This window comes from Zerene cesonia, chromosome 7, assembly GCF_012273895.1.
Source record: "Zerene cesonia ecotype Mississippi chromosome 7, Zerene_cesonia_1.1, whole genome shotgun sequence".
NCBI lineage: Eukaryota > Metazoa > Arthropoda > Insecta > Lepidoptera > Pieridae > Zerene > Zerene cesonia.
Genome location: NC_052108.1, coordinates 5,170,159 through 5,190,343, shown reverse-complemented (window position 1 = coordinate 5,190,343; position 20,185 = coordinate 5,170,159). Strand labels below are relative to the sequence as shown.

At 33.3% G+C, this 20,185-nt stretch overlaps 6 protein-coding genes and 2 non-coding genes across 8 annotated transcripts in view; 1 reads left to right on the top strand and 7 right to left on the bottom strand.

The window, feature by feature from the left end:
• LOC119840699 (ADP-ribosylation factor-like protein 4C) overlaps positions 1-3,964 on the top strand; it is a 37,555-nt gene extending 33,591 nt beyond the window's left edge. The window contains exon 3 of the mRNA XM_038367408.1: positions 2,037-3,964. Coding sequence (XP_038223336.1) covers positions 2,097-2,726 — 630 coding nt within the window. The 5' untranslated portion in view covers positions 2,037-2,096 and the 3' untranslated portion in view covers positions 2,727-3,964. The remainder of the gene's footprint in view (positions 1-2,036) is intronic.
• A 133-nt stretch (positions 3,965-4,097) lies between these two features.
• LOC119828224 lies at positions 4,098-5,856 on the bottom strand. Its single transcript, XM_038350328.1, has one exon. It carries the CDS (start codon positions 5,854-5,856, stop codon positions 4,267-4,269), a length of 1,590 nt encoding a protein of 529 aa, XP_038206256.1. The 3' UTR covers positions 4,098-4,266.
• Positions 5,857-6,137: 281 nt separating this feature from the next.
• LOC119828314 lies at positions 6,138-7,928 on the bottom strand. Its single transcript, XM_038350437.1, has one exon. The coding sequence runs from the start codon at positions 7,926-7,928 to the stop codon at positions 6,159-6,161; it is 1,770 nt and encodes a 589-aa protein (XP_038206365.1). The 3' UTR covers positions 6,138-6,158.
• A 1,810-nt stretch (positions 7,929-9,738) lies between these two features.
• Positions 9,739-12,143, bottom strand: LOC119828223 (testis-expressed protein 47-like). The gene is made up of 6 exons (XM_038350327.1): positions 12,069-12,143; positions 11,775-11,942; positions 11,296-11,505; positions 10,906-11,061; positions 10,475-10,628; positions 9,739-10,049 (listed from the first exon to the last, which is right to left on the bottom strand). Exons 1-6 carry the CDS (start codon positions 12,141-12,143, stop codon positions 9,880-9,882), a joined length of 933 nt encoding a protein of 310 aa, XP_038206255.1. The 3' UTR covers positions 9,739-9,879.
• Positions 12,144-12,431: 288 nt separating this feature from the next.
• On the bottom strand, positions 12,432-14,901 carry LOC119828196 (ATP-dependent RNA helicase p62-like). The gene is made up of 5 exons (XM_038350297.1): positions 14,772-14,901; positions 13,747-14,694; positions 13,326-13,558; positions 12,915-13,093; positions 12,432-12,683 (listed from the first exon to the last, which is right to left on the bottom strand). Exons 1-5 carry the CDS (start codon positions 14,822-14,824, stop codon positions 12,510-12,512), a joined length of 1,587 nt encoding a protein of 528 aa, XP_038206225.1. The 5' UTR covers positions 14,825-14,901; the 3' UTR covers positions 12,432-12,509.
• Positions 14,902-17,532: 2,631 nt separating this feature from the next.
• Positions 17,533-17,668, bottom strand: LOC119828366. The gene has a single exon (XR_005287765.1). It is a non-coding gene; the product is annotated as a small nucleolar RNA SNORA57 (small nucleolar RNA).
• Positions 17,669-17,784: 116 nt separating this feature from the next.
• On the bottom strand, positions 17,785-20,133 carry LOC119828345 (ATP-dependent RNA helicase p62-like). Its single transcript, XM_038350472.1, has 4 exons — positions 19,127-20,133; positions 18,707-18,945; positions 18,086-18,594; positions 17,785-17,882 (listed from the first exon to the last, which is right to left on the bottom strand). The coding sequence occupies exons 1-3, from the start codon at positions 19,987-19,989 to the stop codon at positions 18,512-18,514; spliced, it is 1,185 nt and encodes a 394-aa protein (XP_038206400.1). The 5' UTR covers positions 19,990-20,133; the 3' UTR covers positions 17,785-17,882; positions 18,086-18,511.
• On the bottom strand, positions 19,012-19,084 carry LOC119828367. The gene has a single exon (XR_005287766.1). It is a non-coding gene; the product is annotated as a small nucleolar RNA SNORD61 (small nucleolar RNA).
• Positions 20,134-20,185: the final 52 nt, after the last annotated feature.

Below are 20,185 nucleotides of genomic sequence, written 5' to 3'. Positions count from 1 at the left end.
AATAATTGTTATTATTCAAAATTAATTTAATACTATTTAAGTTATACCGTGCATTATCCTTAAGGCTCGTACTCCAGTACGGTCACGTATTTTTCATTAATACAACGAAAGTATCATTTTTTTTCTGTTTATGTAACTCGATATTGGAAATATTTAATCAAATGATGATAGTTAATTGGTAATTCTCGTTTGGGTGCGCCTAAGGGCAAATAGAGAAAGTATATGAGCACCTTCTGATCATCTTATGCTTTCACCCGACTCCCGCGACCTTCGTGACTTCGATTAAAACTAGATAACAGCATTATATGCGGTGAATGAACTTTATTTTCATTTCTATAATATTAGAAATAGGAAATTTCATAAAGACGTTTAATAATCTGTAATACAATCATTGATCTTCAATTCATACGGTTTTTTCACTTAAATTATAACTAATTATGTTATATATGTAATTCTGAAACTAGGACATAGGATATTAGGACATTTAGATCAGGTGTTAATCAGCGAATTGTTATAAAATATGTTATTCTTCATAGTTCCAGTCCATCAAAATTCACATTATAAATGTATAAATAAATGATAAAGCAATTACAAAACGTTAAAAGCTCGCAACATATCTAAACCGCAAATACTGCCTGAACGCTAGATAAAAATCGGCAATATAGGTTGCATGACCTCGGGTCATCCGATAGTAAAACGTTACTAGTTGTTCAAATAAAAACAAAAGTAGCAATACGGGTTTTTCAAGAATCAGTTGACCCGCGCTCGTATTGGGATCCGCTTGCGATTTATCTGACCTCGAATTTTAATTAAGGAAATCACAATTTTATAAAAAATAACCTGATTTCATACTTGCTAAGATCTAATCCGCTTACACTTTCATCTTTCGTATTAAAATGTAGAATTAAAGAAATGATCCCATAAAAAACAATAAGTTCTTTGGCAAACCATGTCTCGCAACGCGATTGAGAACACCGATTAAAAATTGTCCAATTTACTATGCAATTTATGGTGAAAAAATAATTAATTATGTGAATTATAAATAGAATTCTATAATGGTAAATATCGTAATAATGATCCTCAATATGCGTAGATGTACACTGGGCACCGAGGTCGATGCCCAGCAAAGTCAAAAATAACAAGCAAAGTTGTTAGTTTGCTTCAGGACGCAGTAACCGTGCAAAAAGTCATCGAACCGTCTGACGCTTTTCGAGATGTCATTATAAAAGTAATAACAAAAGATTTAGGTATATCAAAAAGTTACTCCCTGTAAGTAATAACGAAATAAATCATTTGAAACGGTTATACAAGAAATACATCAAAACGTCTTAAATTCTTTTTAATTGTATCATACGTAATAAGCAGAAATGAAACAGCCACCATAATACTTTGAGCTATTTTTTCCTCGTCAAGTAACAAAATAAATCTACAAAAGAAAGATTTTGCATAGACTGATGTAACTGGAGATGCATAAGGTCATATCGGAAAATAACAATTTGTATCGTTTCAATCTAAGCACGGTTTAGCTTGTGAAAGGTCTATAAGGGCAACGTGGCGACATTTTGTCTCGTCTGTACCTGTGCCTGTATGCTCCCCCCTCCCCAACTATCATCGTAGTGCACCGTTATTGAATTCTAATATAGGTTGTTTGGCTGCGCTGAACATTGAACGGCTTATTAAAAGCTGTATATCGTATATCGTTTCGTTATACAGCTTTTAACGATACCTCGTTATAGCCCGTATACGAATACATATTTGTTCACTATATAAGTTTGCACAGAAATTATGAATGCAAATATTGTATAAACAATATTGTAAAGTTTAAAATAAATATAAATTCAACAATTACATCATTTTACAAATTGAAGTAAATGTAATCACTTATATACATTACATGTTCATTGTTCGCACTAGTTTTACTTTCATCTTTCACATAGGTATAGAAAACTGTATGTCTTTAAAGAATTAAAAATTCGTTCAATATATGGGAGATTGATTAGATCAAGTAGATTAATTATAGACTTTTATCATTTCAGGTCATTCACAATGTTGCGGTCAGACGAGAGTATCAGATAGTGGTCTCTTCTGTTCGCAGTATGGGTGCAAATATGGGCAAAAACTCGAGCTTGCTCGATGCACTGCCTTCCACGCAGGGCACGCTGCACGTCGTCATGCTAGGCCTGGACTCCGCCGGCAAAACCACTGCTCTCTACAGGCTCAAGTTCGATCAGTACCTCAATACGGTCCCCACTATTGGTTTTAACTGCGAGAAAGTTAAAGGCACCATTGGAAAGTCAAAAGGTGTCAACTTTCTTGTGTGGGATGTCGGCGGTCAGGAAAAATTACGACCACTATGGAAATCCTACACGAGGTGTACGGATGGCATCATATTTGTCTTAGATTCTGTAGACGTAGAGAGGATGGAAGAGGCTAAAATGGAGCTTATTAGAACTGCAAAATCGCCAGATAACACCGGTGTACCGATACTGGTACTTGCAAATAAACAAGATTTACCGGGAGCTAAAGAGCCCCGGGAGTTAGAAAAACTATTAGGACTTCACGAGTTAGTTTCTTCCCCGCACGGGTCTCGGGATGCCCATTCGTGGCACGTTCAACCAGCGTGTGCTATCACTGGAGAAGGTCTACACGAAGGCCTCGAAGCTTTATATGAAATGATACTCAAAAGAAGAAAACTTGCGAAATTACAAAAGAAACGAGTTAGATAAACAACTCATATACGGCAGAAGTTATATGGTAAAAGTTTGTTTATCAATGTCCTAATCGATAAAGCTACGATACCGTTTGAGGTATGGATACTGCTAACGTTGTCCACGGTAGAAACACCAAATATTGTTTTTACGATAGATTTGTAACGTCTTATGATAATATTCCATCATAATGTTGCTCAAGTTATATTGAACATTTTGAAGGATACGAATATTTTGATAATTAATTTAGTAACTAGTCATTTTCTTTTGAAAATAGCTAGGTAGGAAACGAAGAGATTCGTAAAATTTTAAAACAGATAAACTATAACATAGCATCGTGAGTGTAGGACTGATTTTAATCCCCACAAATTTTCAGTAGCGAGTAAAATAAAAAAATGCGATGTAATTCGTTTATTTGGCTCACAATATTGTGTGGGACCATTAATATTTGTAATTTGTCATAATATAGGAAACATTTTTAGACAAAAGAGTGTACACACATATTGTTTTATTATGAGTTTACATAAATAATAACTCATCTGATTCTTTTTTTATTTCTTCATTCTCTTCGTAATTTGCTCATTAAATACAAATTTTGACATATTTGTTTCATACTTATTTCATAATTAAGTCATGTACTAAAAAATGTAAATGTTGATCGACAGCTTTTCTTATTGGGACCCACAAGTTATATTCATTCAAAAAATAGATAATATTTATATCCTTTCGAGTAGGCGAGACTTATAGCTTTGATCCCAAAAATGTTATCTGTAAGCTCTGTTTTCTGTTTCCTTAAGCTTGTATTTTTTCAGAGGCTTTTAAAGTTTTCAAAAACTCGTGTAAATAAGTTGTAAATAGGTAGAAGCGAGTGAAATTTATGAAATAAACTTCTTACAATGTATAATTGTTTTGAAATCTTAAAATACTAAAAGAACACAATTTTATATAAGCTATTTATTTATTATTCGTAGGGAACTTAGTGACTATTTAGATATACCTGTGTTTAAATATAGACGCTTTTTACCATAAATTATGTTAAGCTCCTTGTAAATATGTAAATTCCGTATGTCTAGTTATTTGTCAATACCATGAAACCAAACCTTTATATGTGTAGGTAATATATATTTTGTTGAAAATTTGTTTTATTAAAAGTATCGATGGATATTGTAATTGCATTGTTTTTAATTTCCATTCTCATTATAACAAATGAATGTTCTTTCTATTGACTCCCCTAATAAAGTCTGTTTTTATTAAAACAATTGCTTTTCATTTTTAAATATAATATATAATGTTTTTATTACAAGACAAACAACCTGTCCCGGTTTTGCACGGGGGCAATTATGCACGTTACATACACATTAACTTTCTTCCTGAATCACCATTACTACAGAAAAATTCGTTGCGTATTAAAGATCTAAGCATATATAAACACATATATTATATCGACTTTATAAAATGTAGACATTTCGATTTTAGATACGAATGTTAAAAATATTGATATATAGATTTTAATGATATATAAGTTGAATACAAATTATCTTTATGAAACAAAGATACTCTAAAAAGGTTTATCGTCATTGTCTTTTAAACTCAAGCGCTGTAAATAAAAAGACGGGTCCTCATTTTCAGTCCAGTCTGTGAAGAGTGCCAAATACTCTAATTCGTCTTCTGTTAAACTTTGTCTCTTCTTAGTATTAGATGGAACTTTAAATTTATCAGGCTTTTTGGCATGATGAAGCTTCTGATAATTGACTCCGTTGTTTAGAGATTTCGAATATAGACCGTGAGCGCGTAATAACTGTTTTTCCAACCGATCGAAGAGACGCAATTCTTTGGCAGCTCGATTGGCTTTCACGATTTTTTGATTTTCCATTTCTTGACATTTTTTAATAGCTCGCCGAAGATTTCCACTTTTGATACAGTCTAAATGATAAGAATATTCCATATAAAAATTTTCAAGATTCCTTGCAATAGAAACGATGTCCATATTTAAAGGCTTGTCTAAAATTATTTTTTCGAAACAAAACTCCAAGTGTAGCTTTAACTTTAAAACATCTAATTTACCGACAGAGTCATAAAATATACCAAATAATATTTTATAAAATTTTTCTTTAAGTTGGGTACATCTATCTTCGCAAAAAATTAGGAGATTTTTGAAATGTGATATGGAGCTTAAAACTGAAGCACTATCTTGAGTATTTATGTCTTTAAGTGTTTTAATATTCTCTCTCAAATTCTTTATGTAGGGTTTTAAATGTGTAACATGAGTGAAATAATGCAACTGTTGATATTCCATTGCATTAAACACTTTTATAATGTCTTCTGGATGTTTAAAATATAAAACGGGTTTAACTGGCTTTTCATAGCATACTTTACGCAATTTTTCAAATATTATAGTGAATGTGTCCTCGTCATTAGAATCACCAAAGTCGAAACCCTTAGCTTCTATTTCTACAGATCTCGCAAAATCTCTGTTATGTAAGCGCCACGTTGGAGGTGATAAGTAATACAAAAATCTACCAAACTTTTGTTGTTGGCTGTATTTATAATCAAGTCCAATGATTCGTGACTTAATACTAAACATCTCATTAGCTAAACTTTGCAATTCAGATTCCTGACGCTCCACTTTCTGTTCTAATAGCTCCCATTTTGCTAAAAGAGTCATAGAATTATGATAATCTTCAGAAATGAAACTATCAAAGTGATAAGCTTGTTGAATAACATCCCGTACGGCTAAATCGTATATTTCATTTTCTTGTATTTTATTTACATCCACGTTAAATACACAGTCTTTTTTGTAGCCTATTTCTTGACGAAGTCTCATAAAATCGTTGAGCATCAATTTAAAAGTTTTAAAAATAGGCACGTGTAAAAACGTTGGACGCCCATTAACATACTCAAAAAAATGTTCGTCTAGATCAGTTATGGTCTTTACTTCATTTGGAACCTTATCGGTTGCTAGATATTCTTGTAAATTAGAATGACAAATTCTATGTTTATCAAAAATACTAATTTCTGTGTATTTTTTAAATCGATTATTATTTTGTTTCTTCATGAACAATCTAAAAGGTAGTAAAAGCCGAGTTCGTTTTAACTTACGTACAGGTAGTATTTCTTGTTTTGGCAAATCATATTTCTTTGCACACATTTTTGACGCTTGCTTTTTTCGAATAAAAATGCTATGCCCATTATTATTGAGCTTTAATGGGTAAAAAAAATTAAATTCTTTCGGTTTGTTTATATTAATAATAAATGAACGCGAATCTTTATCAACCATTATTCAGACAAAGAGTTATAAATGATATAAATATCAATAATTATTTTCTATAAAAGGTGTTAAACTAGAATCAATAATTAACAAAACCAACTAGATAACAAAGACATGTGTCAGAATTCAAATGGCACATGTATCAAAATTCAAGATATATATTCAAATTTAAGACACAAGATTTATAGAAAAACTGACTTTCTAGGAACCCATTCAAATGCAGGTTTAACGTACTTATAGTACTCCTCTAAGTATGGCCCCGGATTTGTTCCTTCACACCAGTCTGTAAACATCAGTAATCCTTCTTTTTCCTCCGGTGTAATTTTGTATTTTTTCGGCTTTGGTCTCTCTCCACTCATGATATTGGACTGCCTTTTCTCAGCTAGTAATAAAGCCATTCGACTCTTTTTATCCAAAAACTTTTTTAATACGGGACGTTTATATTTTGCTGGAGGTAAAAATGCTTTGTTCATTGCATTTGTCATTTCACGGAACGCCCTAAGTTCTCGCTGAGCTTTATAAGCATTTGTCATCGTCTTCAAATCTTGAGCAAAGAAATCACTACGCGCTTGATTAACTATTTTAAAATCTAATGAATCTAAACGTAAATTGTAATCTTCATACATAACTTCCAATATTTTCATTGGGTCTTGTAAGCATTGATGTCCTTCCTCACATTTTCCAAATATTTGTTCATAAACGTATTCTATACAAATTCTTAATTTCAATGTATTTGGACTAGCTACACTGTCGTAAAACGTAGTGTTTAATATGCGAAAAAATTTATCACGTAAATATGTCTCATTGTAAGTTTCTCGGGCGATCTCATTAGTAATATAATCTATATAGTACTGGAAGTGATCGAGCTCCTGCGTGGTAACCAACTTTAATTGCTTAATGCGATCTTGCAAAATTCTAAACGGAGCATCAGTTTTAGAAAGTTGTATTAGGTATTCTCGACTTTGTAATTCCATTATCCTAAAGAGATATATCATTTGATGTGGTCGTTTAAAATACATATGAGCCGGATTAGGATTCTGTAATTCTTGTCTAGCTAGTTCAATCATTTTATCTATGTCCAAGGTTTCAACCAAATCATTGTCTGTCGCAAACTCTCCGGTCTCAAACTGTATTGATTGAATTCTATCCCTTAAAGTTTCATCATACATTTGTCTCCATGAAAGAGGTGCAACAAATATTAAATAACTCCTGTAAATTTTTAAAATACCTCTTATAGCATCTAGTTTGAATATAATGTTATTTAGGATCGTCAATTTCGAAACATATCCAAGGAATTCTGAATTTTTTGCGACTAAATCACAATAAACTTTTTCGGCATTAGATACTTTGGCACATGCTTTTTTATAATCTTCAGTCAAAAATTTTTGAAAATTCTTAATGTGCTGTTTTAAGTTTATCACAATTATATCGTGCTCTTTGGTTTCTTCAGCCAAACTTTCATCAATTTTTAAAATTAAATCGCGCCTGTATCCTATTTGTTGTCGATTCATTGCATAATTACGAATATTATTTACGTATACCTTTATATCATCAAAACATCGTAAAGGTCGACCTTCGATGACAGTGTAGAACTCTGGGTGAATTTTAACAACAGTCTCTATGTTATCTGGAGGTTCTTCAAGATAAAGTCTTTTAGATATGTCTCTTGTAGCCGCTATTCTAAGATTGTCTTTCAGATGTAACGGTTGACATAACCTTCTTCTGGAAATCAGCTTTTCATTGCGATCGCTGTACTTTATGTAAGAAAGCAATTTTTCTGACCTTGGCACAAAAAAAGGTTGTGATGGCTTTATTTTGCTCGCATCGCTCTTAAATGCTTTAATTCGATTGGTAAAATAATGCTGTGTATTAGGAACATAACGTCGTCTAAAAATAACATCCAAAGTCTTTATTGGGCGTATCGGTTTACGCTCTTCTTTTAAACAGGACATGTCGAAAATTAATAGAAATACAAATATGCTACGAAAATAAACTAAAAATTATCTATCACAATGAATACCATTCAAAAGCTTGTGTGTTTGACAATGACAATTATCAATTTAAATAGGACAAAAAGAATAGAATTAAAATGAGATTCCTAAAGAAGATTTGAGAAAACAAATAAGGAAGGAATGCAAAGAAAATCCACATAAAGATTTTGAAATTTAAAAACATCCATATTGTATACACATAAACATACAGTTTGCTGAAAATTTTTAAAATAAATTATTGATTTAGTACGAAACTTCAATAAATTTAATTATAAGTACGCTTAGATGGTTCGTATGCTGACTTTAAACGTTTGCTTAATTTATCAATATCTTTTAACAGCTTATTTGCTACCTTTGCCTGTTTTATTTCATTGACACCTTTTTCGTATATTTCTTTTTCTATTGACTTTATATCGTCCAAGTCAAAGGCTGATAAGTCCAGCATAATACTATTATATTCTCGTTCAAGGCAAAACATCATTTCTAAGGGACTAAGATTTGTATCATTGGGCGCTATGATTTGATTAAATGCAAATTCAACGTAATTAATTATTTGCAGTGACGTCTCTGATGAAAGTAAGTAACGAATATTATCGTTAAGAATTTTAAAAAAACGTCTTTTCAGTTCCACTTCCCTTGCTTCATTCCATTTGATCATCTCCTCCGTTAAGTTAATCTGAAATGAGACCGAATATTAAAATAAAAATTGACCAAATTTTATCTAGAACCTAGTTATCTGTATACCTAGTCTATAGTTACCTGCTGTTGAACGTAATCTAATTCCATATTCATCAAACACTTCAAATGTTCAACAGATTTAAGAAACTTTCTCTTTTCTGAATTCAATTCTTCAGTTACTAAAAGATAATTCAAATTTTGCTTCTCAAGCATGCTAAAAGCATTTATTAATTGTTCTGGAGTTTTGAAGTACAGACAAGGTTGATGTAATTTACTTAGTCTTTCTTTTATCAGTTCTTTATCAATATTTTTAAAGACGTTTGTGTCCATTGTAAAAATCTCAGAATATTTCACTGGTTTGCTAACTGTTTCACGCCATAAAACAGGTGCAGCATTGTATAAAAAACTTTGAAAGGATAATAAAATTTGTAATGTCTCGTCAATGTACTGTAATTTTGATTTAAGTGAAGCAAGTTCATAGCTAGCTTTCTTATTGTCTTCTGTTTGATTTGCTAATTCTTTCGCTAAGCTGTCCGATGTCTTCATTATAACTATTGTTTTATTGTTATCGAATGCTAAAAACTTATCAAAACTATGCTTATATTCTTCAAAATGTTTAGAAGCAGTTTCGTAATTATGTCTTTCTGTTTCAATATCTCTGTTTATACGTAGTATTTCGTCGACCAAAAAACCATAAAGTGTTCTTTTAAGTGAAACTTCGCGTATATCTTTTTTATATTTTAGTAAAGATTTATTGGGTCTAATCGGTCTATTTTCGACCAAAGAATAAAAATGAGGATCAACGTCTAAAATAGTTTGCACATTACCGATATTTTCATGTTCGATTGGTGGTAGTTTGATACGCAGTGCTGTTTTCCTATTCTTTTTCTTGGTTTTCTGTTTGTCCATTTTTCCACACAGATCGGTTGTAAAGTTACTGCGTAATGTAAGTATACTACTACAACCATGTATTAGATCAATATCATTACTATGGATACTATTTTAAATCGCAAACAAACAAGATCGATACCTGTTTTTAAAATGCCTATTTATGCTGATAACTCAAGCTAAAAATAAAAGTAGTAGCAGAATATTGTGCCATACTAATAGAGGATATCGTTTATTATTCATTACATATTTTTTCACATGATTGGACGTTCACACATTGTTAAAATAATGCAATTTGATAGCCTTTTCTGTACAAACTAAATTATAAACTAAACTACTAAAAGCCTCAATCACTAGACGAACTTCCACTCTGTTCTTCTCTTTCCTCATCTTCTGCAACTTCTTTCTTTACTAATTCCCACGGCATAACCGGTAATGGCTCGACAAATGAATCGTCAATTTTCAACTTGTAAAGGAGACGTGGTGTGAAGTGTGATGGTAGCGGCCACACTTTCTCTGTTCACAAAGTAAATACATGATTATATTACAGTTAAAATATAATAAAGAACATTAAAAACTTATAAAAAATATCTTTGTTGTCTACGAGCAGTAATGGCAAATACAAATTATAGTTTTTTAAATTGATGAAAATTCGCTGTATCAAGTTATATATGTAATGTCAAACCTTCTTCAGATTTTATTTGTTAATGAGTTTGTACTTTGGTACACTAAGGCCAATAATGTATCAAAAAGGTAAACAGGATAAACCCTAAGAATATTGTAATTAAAAACGGAAACGGCAGTTACAAAGCCGTGCTTATTCACTCTCATCTATTAAACAGATTAAATCTGCCTGGTACTTTGAATGCTTGAAATTTATGCTATAAGTTAACTTAACAACATTTATGGTGAGCCGAAATGTTCTCATATGATGTACTTACCAAAATAGAACGCATAGTCATCGACTCGCCTATGTAAATGCACTACGTGGCGAAGATCCAGTATGTGCTGGGATTGGAGCAAATAATCCAATAAAGTCACTTCAGGTAAAGCTTCCATTTTTGGATCATTTGCACTCAAACCAGTAAATGATAGCTGAAACGCAAGACTAGTTACTACTTATGTTCATAAAGCTGCATATTGATTTAGATTTATACACTTTTTTAGTCAAAATCTTTACAATGCTCAAAGCGAGCCTTTGATAACGGGCGGTGTTTTCACTCATCTATAAAAGTTAAATTTACTTATTTACTATTATATTAATGTCGCAATGTTATTACTACAAAGAGATATATTCGTTTAATTTCATTCAATCGGTGAAAGTACAGAAAATATAAGAAACAATATAAAATATAACAGCCAATGGATCCACCTCTTCATCAGCTTGAGCAAGCGCACAGAACTTGCTTATCTTATCAAGACAAATTCGCAATTGTTCAACATGCTCAGACAGCGGGCCATAGACATCAAGCTTTCCAACCAGAGATGGCGGCCGGGCCGTCACCGCTCGCCAACCGTCGAAGAAGCGCTGTAAATATTTCGTACTTTTTCCTTTATCATTTAATAGGCAGAATGGACATCATAGAGATATAATATATCTGCTAAGGTATGGAAACTTTTAAACGTCGATTGGTATTTATTTAGATCTAATCCCTATTCGAACATTTATATATTACATAGTAATAAGATATCTGAGTTGGAAAACAGCGAATCTTAAACAAGTTAATAAATACTGAATGAACTGACTGACGAAAATTCTTACCTTCGTTATAGAATGGTATGTCACTAACATCTTCAAACGCTTAAACATTCTCCTCTCAATTGTTTCTTCTGGCTCTTCAAGCAGCTTTATACCTTCTTCCTCATCATCAGTATTGGCCGCTTCCTCATCTTGCTTTTTCATATACTCTATCCACGACAATTCACGTTGAAATAGGAACCTTAAATGTCTATACACTGTGTCTTCAGAGCCCTAGTAACATATCATCTTTGAATGTCATACATGTCCCACAAAATGTTCTTAGGTCTCTATATTAACATTATGCATTATCTTGATTTGATGTTATACAAACAACTAGTAACGCAGCTAAAGATGTAAGACTTATAGATACCTAATTAAAATTTTAAAACTTTACTGCTAACGAGCATCCACGAGTGGTAAATAACCACAAACTATTATTTTTTCCGTTCATCCCGCTATTAATTAGATTTGATAGAGATACTGAATTACTGAGCACTAACCTCAACAATATGAACAAAATAACTATCATACACGAGTAATAAGCCATGAACATTTATTTCACAGTAACTAGCATTCACATCATGGATTGTCTGCTCAAATTGTTGTATGATCTCCTGTTTAGTCATAGTATGTTCACCTGTATAAATCATGCGAAGGGCATAGGTTTTCTGAAATAACATTTCTTAATACCAAACAGCATATGTAAAGAGTATCATGTTTATTGTTGAATTTAAAAAAGTCATTAATCGGTGCCAGTAGTAAGCTTAACTTTTGGAGAGGTTAAAGTATCTTACCAAATGATGCCTTTCAAAGTTTTCCTCTACAACATTCAAAACAGTTCGTATATCAAGATCGGGTAGCAATGCCATTTTAGTTAAATTTTACATAATATTGTTTACGCCGCCTCTACTACGTTATTTATATCGAGCGACACTCATAACTTAGTTGCCATAGCAACTTCATGATTTTGATGTTTATAAACAGAACGACTATAGATTAAAATAGACGTCTAAAATTGGTTATCTAAGATAATCAATTACCCAATTAAAAAATCTAATGAATAGAATGTAAATCTGATAGCATACATATCAGATTTATATGCTATAGAGATTTATATAATGTGGAGGATATTAGGAATTTAAATAAAATTAAGTGTGTATATTTCAAATTTTTTATTTAACTATGGAAATCCTAAAACTAAATACAAGCAAATAAGCTATAATAATAACCTAGTTCTAATAATAATCATTTCTATCATATGATTGCCATCTCTTATTACTGCTTCTATAGTTATTATTATTCCTTCTAAAGTTATATCCCTTTTGGTTGCCCTTTGGGTTTCTTCTTCGGTCAATGTTTTTTGTGTTATCATGATCTCTTGCCAGAAGCTCCAATTCTTGTGGTATTTCCTATAAAAATTATATTTTAATAAATTTAACATGTATATTATCAATCACTCAACATAGACAAAAGCAAGTTTTTCTGTAACTTATTTGTTATTCTTGACAACACTGGCAAGTATTATAAAATACCTATTTAATAGTAATAATATCAGATTTATGCAATGTTACTCTTAACATACATCCATACATTCTTACAAACTATCACCTTTATAGTATTAATGGTAATTATGGTAATACCTGATTGGCTTCTTTCAACACAGCTATTAAGCTCTTTGCTTGTCGGCCGTCCTCATCTGAGAGTATTGTATGGGATACACCTTTATTTTGTGATCTTCCCGTGCGTCCAATCCTATGAATATAGTCCTCTGTGGTATTCGGAAAATCGAAATTTATAACATGTGTTATGCCATCGACATCTGAAACAAAAAGTATCAATTATATAATAGTCTCTTTTTTAGGATATTTAATGTTCACACAAGTACATCACAAATTTGCTTAGAGCAAAAGCTAACTACTCTTAATATTATTTCAAACCGCTCACTAGATTTGACAAAAGATATAACTTATTTAACAAGTACTAAAACCCAAAACCACATTGGATCATTTCTCTGAAATAAATGAATAAAGCAGCATAAATTAAGCTCTCACCTAATCCTCTCGCTGCAACATCTGTTGCAACCAATATATTTGTGCCACCACTTCTGAATTTGTTTATTATATTGTCTCTTTGCATTTGTGACTTATCACCATGAATTCCAACAGCAGACCACTTGTTTCTACGCAGGGTAAGAGTGAGACTGTCAACAAATCTTTTTGTATTGGTAAATACCAATATTTTTCCACATCCTTGGCCAGATATATCATGCATAATCTCTTTCAACCTGTAATAGCAAATTTTAAGATTTATTGAATATGATAAAATGAGATAAAGGCATATTATAGTTTTATACATTAAGTAGAAAGAAAGCGTTACACTTTATTTAAAACTTACTGTTGGTTATATCTCATCAGTCAAGTTTCAAATAACTTTCAAACAATTATTAATTTATCTACCACTAAAAATACTCACTTATCCATTTTTTCATGCTGTTGAACTACATGAATATGTTGTGTGATATTGTGATTTGCTGTTAAATCAGTTGATCCCACATTTACTTGTACAAATTTGCCTAGATAATCCTTAGCCAAATGCTGCACCTCTTTTGGCCATGTAGCAGAAAACATTAAAATTTGTCTTTCATAAGGAACACCTTCCAAGGCTTTTCTTATCTGTGGTTCAAAACCCATATCCAACATTCTGTCAGCTTCATCCAAAACAACATAACCACATCTTGAAAGATTTGTTACTTTACTATCAATAAAGTCATTTAGTCTTCCAGGAGTAGCTATTAATATATCAACACCATACTGTAGCTCATCTGCTTGTCTTGATCTACTAACTCCTCCATATATACACAAACAACGAATATTTAAGGATTTCTGAAACTCTTTAGCAACCTCCTCAATTTGTCTGGCTAGTTCTCTAGTTGGTGCTAAAACAAGTACCCTTGGCCCCCTGCCTCGTCTTGCTTGTGCTTCTTTTATATGTACCACAGCAGGTAAAAGATATGCCAGTGTCTTACCAGTACCAGTCTGGGCAATACCAACAAAATTGTCACCCTTTAATGCTATGGGCCAAGCTTGGGATTGAATAACTGTTGGACTTGTGAAACCTTGCTCTTTTAAAAAGGACTTTATATAATCTGGAAATCCACTAACATCAATATCTCTGTACGGTTTTGGTACATCCTCACCAATGATAGTTATTTTGTGTTCATTTATATAATCTTGGTCCGTTTTTTGAGCTGCATTTACAGAGTAAAAACGATTTTTACTATACAAACGGTTCTGTTCCAATGTTCTTTTAGAGGTTGAGTTTGAATATTTTTGCAAAACATGATGAAATGATACTGTCGACCGGACCAATTGCTTCAAAGCCGGATTGCCTCGGGATGTATTTCTTATTGTTGGACAAAATCTACAGGAAAATACCAATTAGATCCAGTCATAATATTATATATAAATTTTCTTCAGGGTCAATTGAACTATACTTACGGTATCGAAAATTCTTTACGCCTCAATAAATTCTTTACAATATTCTGGGCCATTATCACAATGAATTCTTCAAATATATATAGACACAAGTTTTAATGGTAGATTTATCAATTTATTTGTTTTCATTGATTAGTTTTATTTATTTAGTTACTTTAACTGTACAAAATTACATTTCCGAAACTTAACCTCAACAATTTACAACCTGCACAATACATTTTTGATTTTACATTCTAGTTATGTCATTTGTCAATTTGTCATTTCCATCTTATATCATGTCATATATCATGGTCATTTTCATTTTCTATAGACTAGTCATTTCCATCAACAATTTTTTTTAAGATTTAATGACTCGGTTACGAGTCCATTAACGAAGACAAGAAGAAGACTAGTCATTTCTGTCAAAATTTAAATGTCAATTTCATCATCATCATCATCAGCCCATATATATGTCCCCACTGTTGGGACACAGGCCTCCTATGAGGGGTTCAGGCCATAATCCACTACGCTGGTCAAGTGCCGGTTGCAGATGTCACATGTCGTGTCGAATTTTTGTTCTTGGACATGCCGGTTTCCTCACGGTGTTTTCTTTCACCGTTTTAAGCAGTGGTGATGTTATCCACATGTGCAGATAAATAAAAATGAATTTAATTCCTGCACGCTCGCCCGGTCTTGAGCCCCGACTTATCGATTTTGAAATCCGAGGTTCTTGCCACTGAACCACTACTGCTTTTGCTACTTGCTTGTAAATTTAGTCCAGTGAAAATAGAAAAAAAATATAGGGCTAACCTTGCAATAATTCGCATAGAGCTGACATAGGTACAAACCTCTAATATACGAATACAAATAATATGTCCCGGTAGATCCCATGTTTTCTTTCTTTCATTCTTAAAGATATTCGAGCTCAAAGGTATAAAAAACAGTGTTTTGCAAACGGTCAATTTTATTTTTTTCACACATGATTGATGTTTTTGTATATTAGAGGTTTATACCCATTTTTCAGTCGGGATTCGAGACTAGCGAGCGTGCAGCAAATATTTTCATGTCCGATAATCAAAAAGTTCGACATCTGCCAACCCGCACTTGACCAGCGTGGTGGATTATGGCCTGACTGAGAGGTCTGTGTGCAGTGGGAACATATATGGACTGATGATGATGATAATGATGGATGGTTGAACAAACGATAATTAATCAAAATTAATTATATAATCTAAACGATGAAAATAAAGATTTCTAGGATGGGCGACTTGAGGACGAACATTTGTTTCATTAATTATAAATAAATGACAAACAAAAAAAATTTAAAAATAAGGAACAAAAAAGTATTGTATCAAAAGCCCAAGTAGCCTCGAAAAAGCTTGGTATTCTGGCGAAGGTGAGACAGTATTTCAGCCCGAGACAGTTGCTCAATCACTACCAAGCACAAGTTCGGTCGTGTATGGAATACTGCTCTCACCTCTGGGATAGTTCTGCCAAATATCAGCTGGAGACGCTTGAGGCGATAGAGGCATGCTAAGAAGCTCATAGACGACGATGATCTGGTAGGCAAGACTACAGAGCCTCGCTCATCGCCGTAGAGTGGCTAGTATATCGGTCTTTTATCGGATACGCTTTGGAGAGTGCACGGCGGAATTACACAATTTGATTCCGCCATCCCCATTCTTCCATCGGTCGTAGAGGCGCAGACTCTAGGCACCGCTTTATGGTGGATGTTCGATGTCCCCGGACTAAGCGGTTCGACAACATTCTTTTTTCGAACCGCAAGGGACTGGAACATGCTTCCAGTCTGTTCCCTGACGAGTATAATATGGGGATCCTAGAGAAGCGAGCTCCATATATCTATATCTACGCTTACCAGTAGCCGAGATGGCAGTCAAGCGCTTCCCTATCAGAGAAAAAAAAAACAAGTGGAGGCCTGAACAGTAATTCACTGAGCCGATTCTTAAATGAGAACAAGTACGTATCTAGTCAAACAAAACGCTTTCTTAGTGCACGTCAGAGCACTAACCTGACGCCTATTACATGACAGTTACTACACATTTACTCGGAATTCGCCACAGGGTAGAGACGAGTTCCGAGAATTATTTAACCTATTTGTTATTTGCTGAATGGATTTCAAATATGAAGGAAAAATAAAACCAATTCATTTTAGGTAATTATTCTATTTTAATGTAAGTTTTCACATTGGAATGAAGATTTGGGACATTTTATCGAAATACAAAAAGGTATTGTGAAAAAAGGGATAACAAAAAATATAATAAATATGGGACAAGACAAGGTAGTCAAATACAAAATAACTTAAAATTAAGCTAATCCTCATCAAATTATCACAGAGCAACAAAGTAAATTAACCAGATGCTTCCACAAGCTATGTATACTTGTACTGGAACAATCAACCTCACATTGAATGAAATGTCAAAAAAGATCCACTACAAACACTTGACATCAGTTTCACACTTTAAATACATGATACATACACTTAATTAATATTCCATGAGGATTTGCTACTCTTTAAATTATCTTAAATCTACATTAGTAGTCATTAAATCTTTTGTGGGATGTCCCATTACTTCTTCCAAAGTTTCCTCCTCTTTTAAAAGTTCCACCTCTTCCACCACCAAACTTATTCCTGTTCCATCCTCCACCACCTCCACCACATCTGTCAGCCATTGATTGTAATTGAGGACTGATTATCTAAAATTGAAAAAATAAAATTAATGAGCATTTCTCTTGATAACAAAAATTATAGTTGTTCTTTAAACATGTATGTCACAGCATCTGAGGATGGGATCCAGATAATATATAATGTGGACACCGAAGGCATGTAGCTGTCTTCATGTACCTCATACTTGCATTCATGTCACGCTATTAAAAAACGTACCCATGCCAAAGGTATGAGGAAAATGCATTTGAAATGAGAGAATTTAAAACACACCTGGTTAGCTTCCTGCAAGACTGAGACCAGGTCCTTGGCTTGACGAGAGTTTGAAGGTGTGAAAAATGCATATGATGTTCCTTTTGATTTAGATCGTCCCGTTCTACCAATTCGGTGAATGTAATCCTCAGATGAGTTAGGATAATCAAAGTTTATTACATATTTAATTCCATCCACATCTGTAAAAGCATTAGATAAATTAATTCAAATTCATGTTCGTAGTCATAAAAAGTTCAAAAAAAGCTTAGAACAGATTTATTAGTCTTATTTTAAATTATGTACGATAGATAAAATCTGTTACAAACTTAAAAATGAACAATCATATACCACTGACGACTTTATATCATAATCCTAATCATTGCAACTCAACTGCATTACTTACATGTGAGTTACACTAACAAATGTAGAAAATACATGTATCTATTGCCTCTCACTCGGAACCCAGGAGTCTTCTTCAGGGCGCAAACTTATTTCGGTTAGTCAGTAATCTCTCTAAATATCTATTGCCCCTTGAAAAACTCCATTATGGCCGAAACAGAAAACCCTTGACCCTTCCTGATAATCAAAATTTTCAATCCATGGTCAAGTTTTTCAACAATGCACTTCTATAATCTTTATTTTTGCAAATGTTTGTCTCAGTGCATCACCAGGTTTTCCTCAACTTTCAAGTGTATCCGAACTACGGACATACTATCCAGCTTTCCGGCCTCGGGTCCAATCAAAGTGAAAGGCACTTTGAGGCACCTTTAAATTGACGAGTTATTGCATTCTGCATATTTTTATTTACCAACTGCATCAGAAAAATGTCTTAGGTACATATCCAGTGCAGTAACATGCCCATAAATTTGGGGCAGTAATCAAATAGAACACAATAACTTTCCGCCAGTGCCTCTGAAAATATAAAACAAATTAATTTTACATGATGTAAATATATGAACATGATAAATTGTGAAAATAAAATGTTCTTTTTTTCTTGAGTTGTCATGTAATTAATTAAGCTTACCAAGTCCTCTAGCTGCAACATCAGTTGCAACAAGAATTGTGGCTCTGCCTTGTTTGAATTGATTTAATACATCATCTCTTTCTTGTTGTGTCTTATCACCATGCATACATACTGCCGGCCATCCATATCGTCTAATATTTCTTGTAATATTTTCTACTTTCCTCTTGGTTTCAACAAATATAATAGTTTTTGAACCAGGGTCTTGACTTTCTCCAATTTCTTGCAATAGTGTGTTCAATCTAAACAAAAAAAAATGTTAATAATACTTATATAAGCAGAGATGCAATTTTTCTGGATATCAAGTTGAAGTCAGATCTTCTTAGAGGATAGAATATTATTAATATAATCATTTATTCATACATCTTAATTCATCATTCTGACCATGTCAAATGAGAAGTGTAATTAATAGAAAGTACTTACTTATTTTCTTTTTCATGCTCTTGGCAAACATCTATTATCTGCAAAATGTTATGGTTTGCTGATAACTGCATTGATCCAATATTAATCTGCATGTAATCACCAAGATAATCTTCTGCTAGCTTTTTCACTTCTTTGGGCCATGTTGCAGACCACATCAAAGTCTGTCTGTCTGGGCGAATCTGTTCAATAATTTTTCTAATTTGAGGTTCAAAACCCATGTCCAACATGCGGTCAGCTTCATCAAGTACAAGATACGTACAACGTTGCAAGTTTGTAGTACCCTTCTCTAGAAAATCAATAAGTCTTCCAGGTGTAGCGATGACAATTTCAACACCTCTTTCCAAGTCACGTGCTTGTTCCCTTTTTGGTGCACCTCCAAAAATACATGTGTTACGGACATAGGCTGCATTTCCAAAATCACTTGCAACTTGTTGAATTTGCTGGGCAAGCTCTCTTGTTGGTGCCAATACCAAGGCAATAGGGCCATCACCTCGCCTTACAGGTTGTTGATTGTTGATATGAACAATAGCAGGTAAAATGTATGCCAATGTTTTGCCTGAACCGGTTTGGGCGATGCCAACCAAGTTCTTTCCAGACATAGCAATAGGCCATCCTTGCGCTTGAATTGGGGTTGGGTCTTTATAGCCCATATTACTGATACTTTGCATGACATAGTCTGGGAAGTTTGCTTCATCAAACTTTTCAATTGGGTGAGGTACATCAACACCACTGATGGTGATTTCATGTTTGTTTCTATAGGCTTCTACCTCATATGGTGATCTGTTAAGTATGGCCGGTGGTGGGTTGTAAAAATCTTTGTTGAATGGCTGTAGCGACATAGAATCCCAATTAGGGCGACGCATGTTCTGCCCACCCGAGAATTCTTTCTTGTTACCATAACCGTTACCGCCAAATTTACCGCCACCACCGCCACTGCCACCACCGAATTTCGATCCACCAAATCTTCCTCCTCCTCCTCCTCCTCCAAACTTGGAACCACCGCTACCACCACGATTATTGTTCCAATTTCCAGACCTAATAAAAAAAAGAAAATTCTAT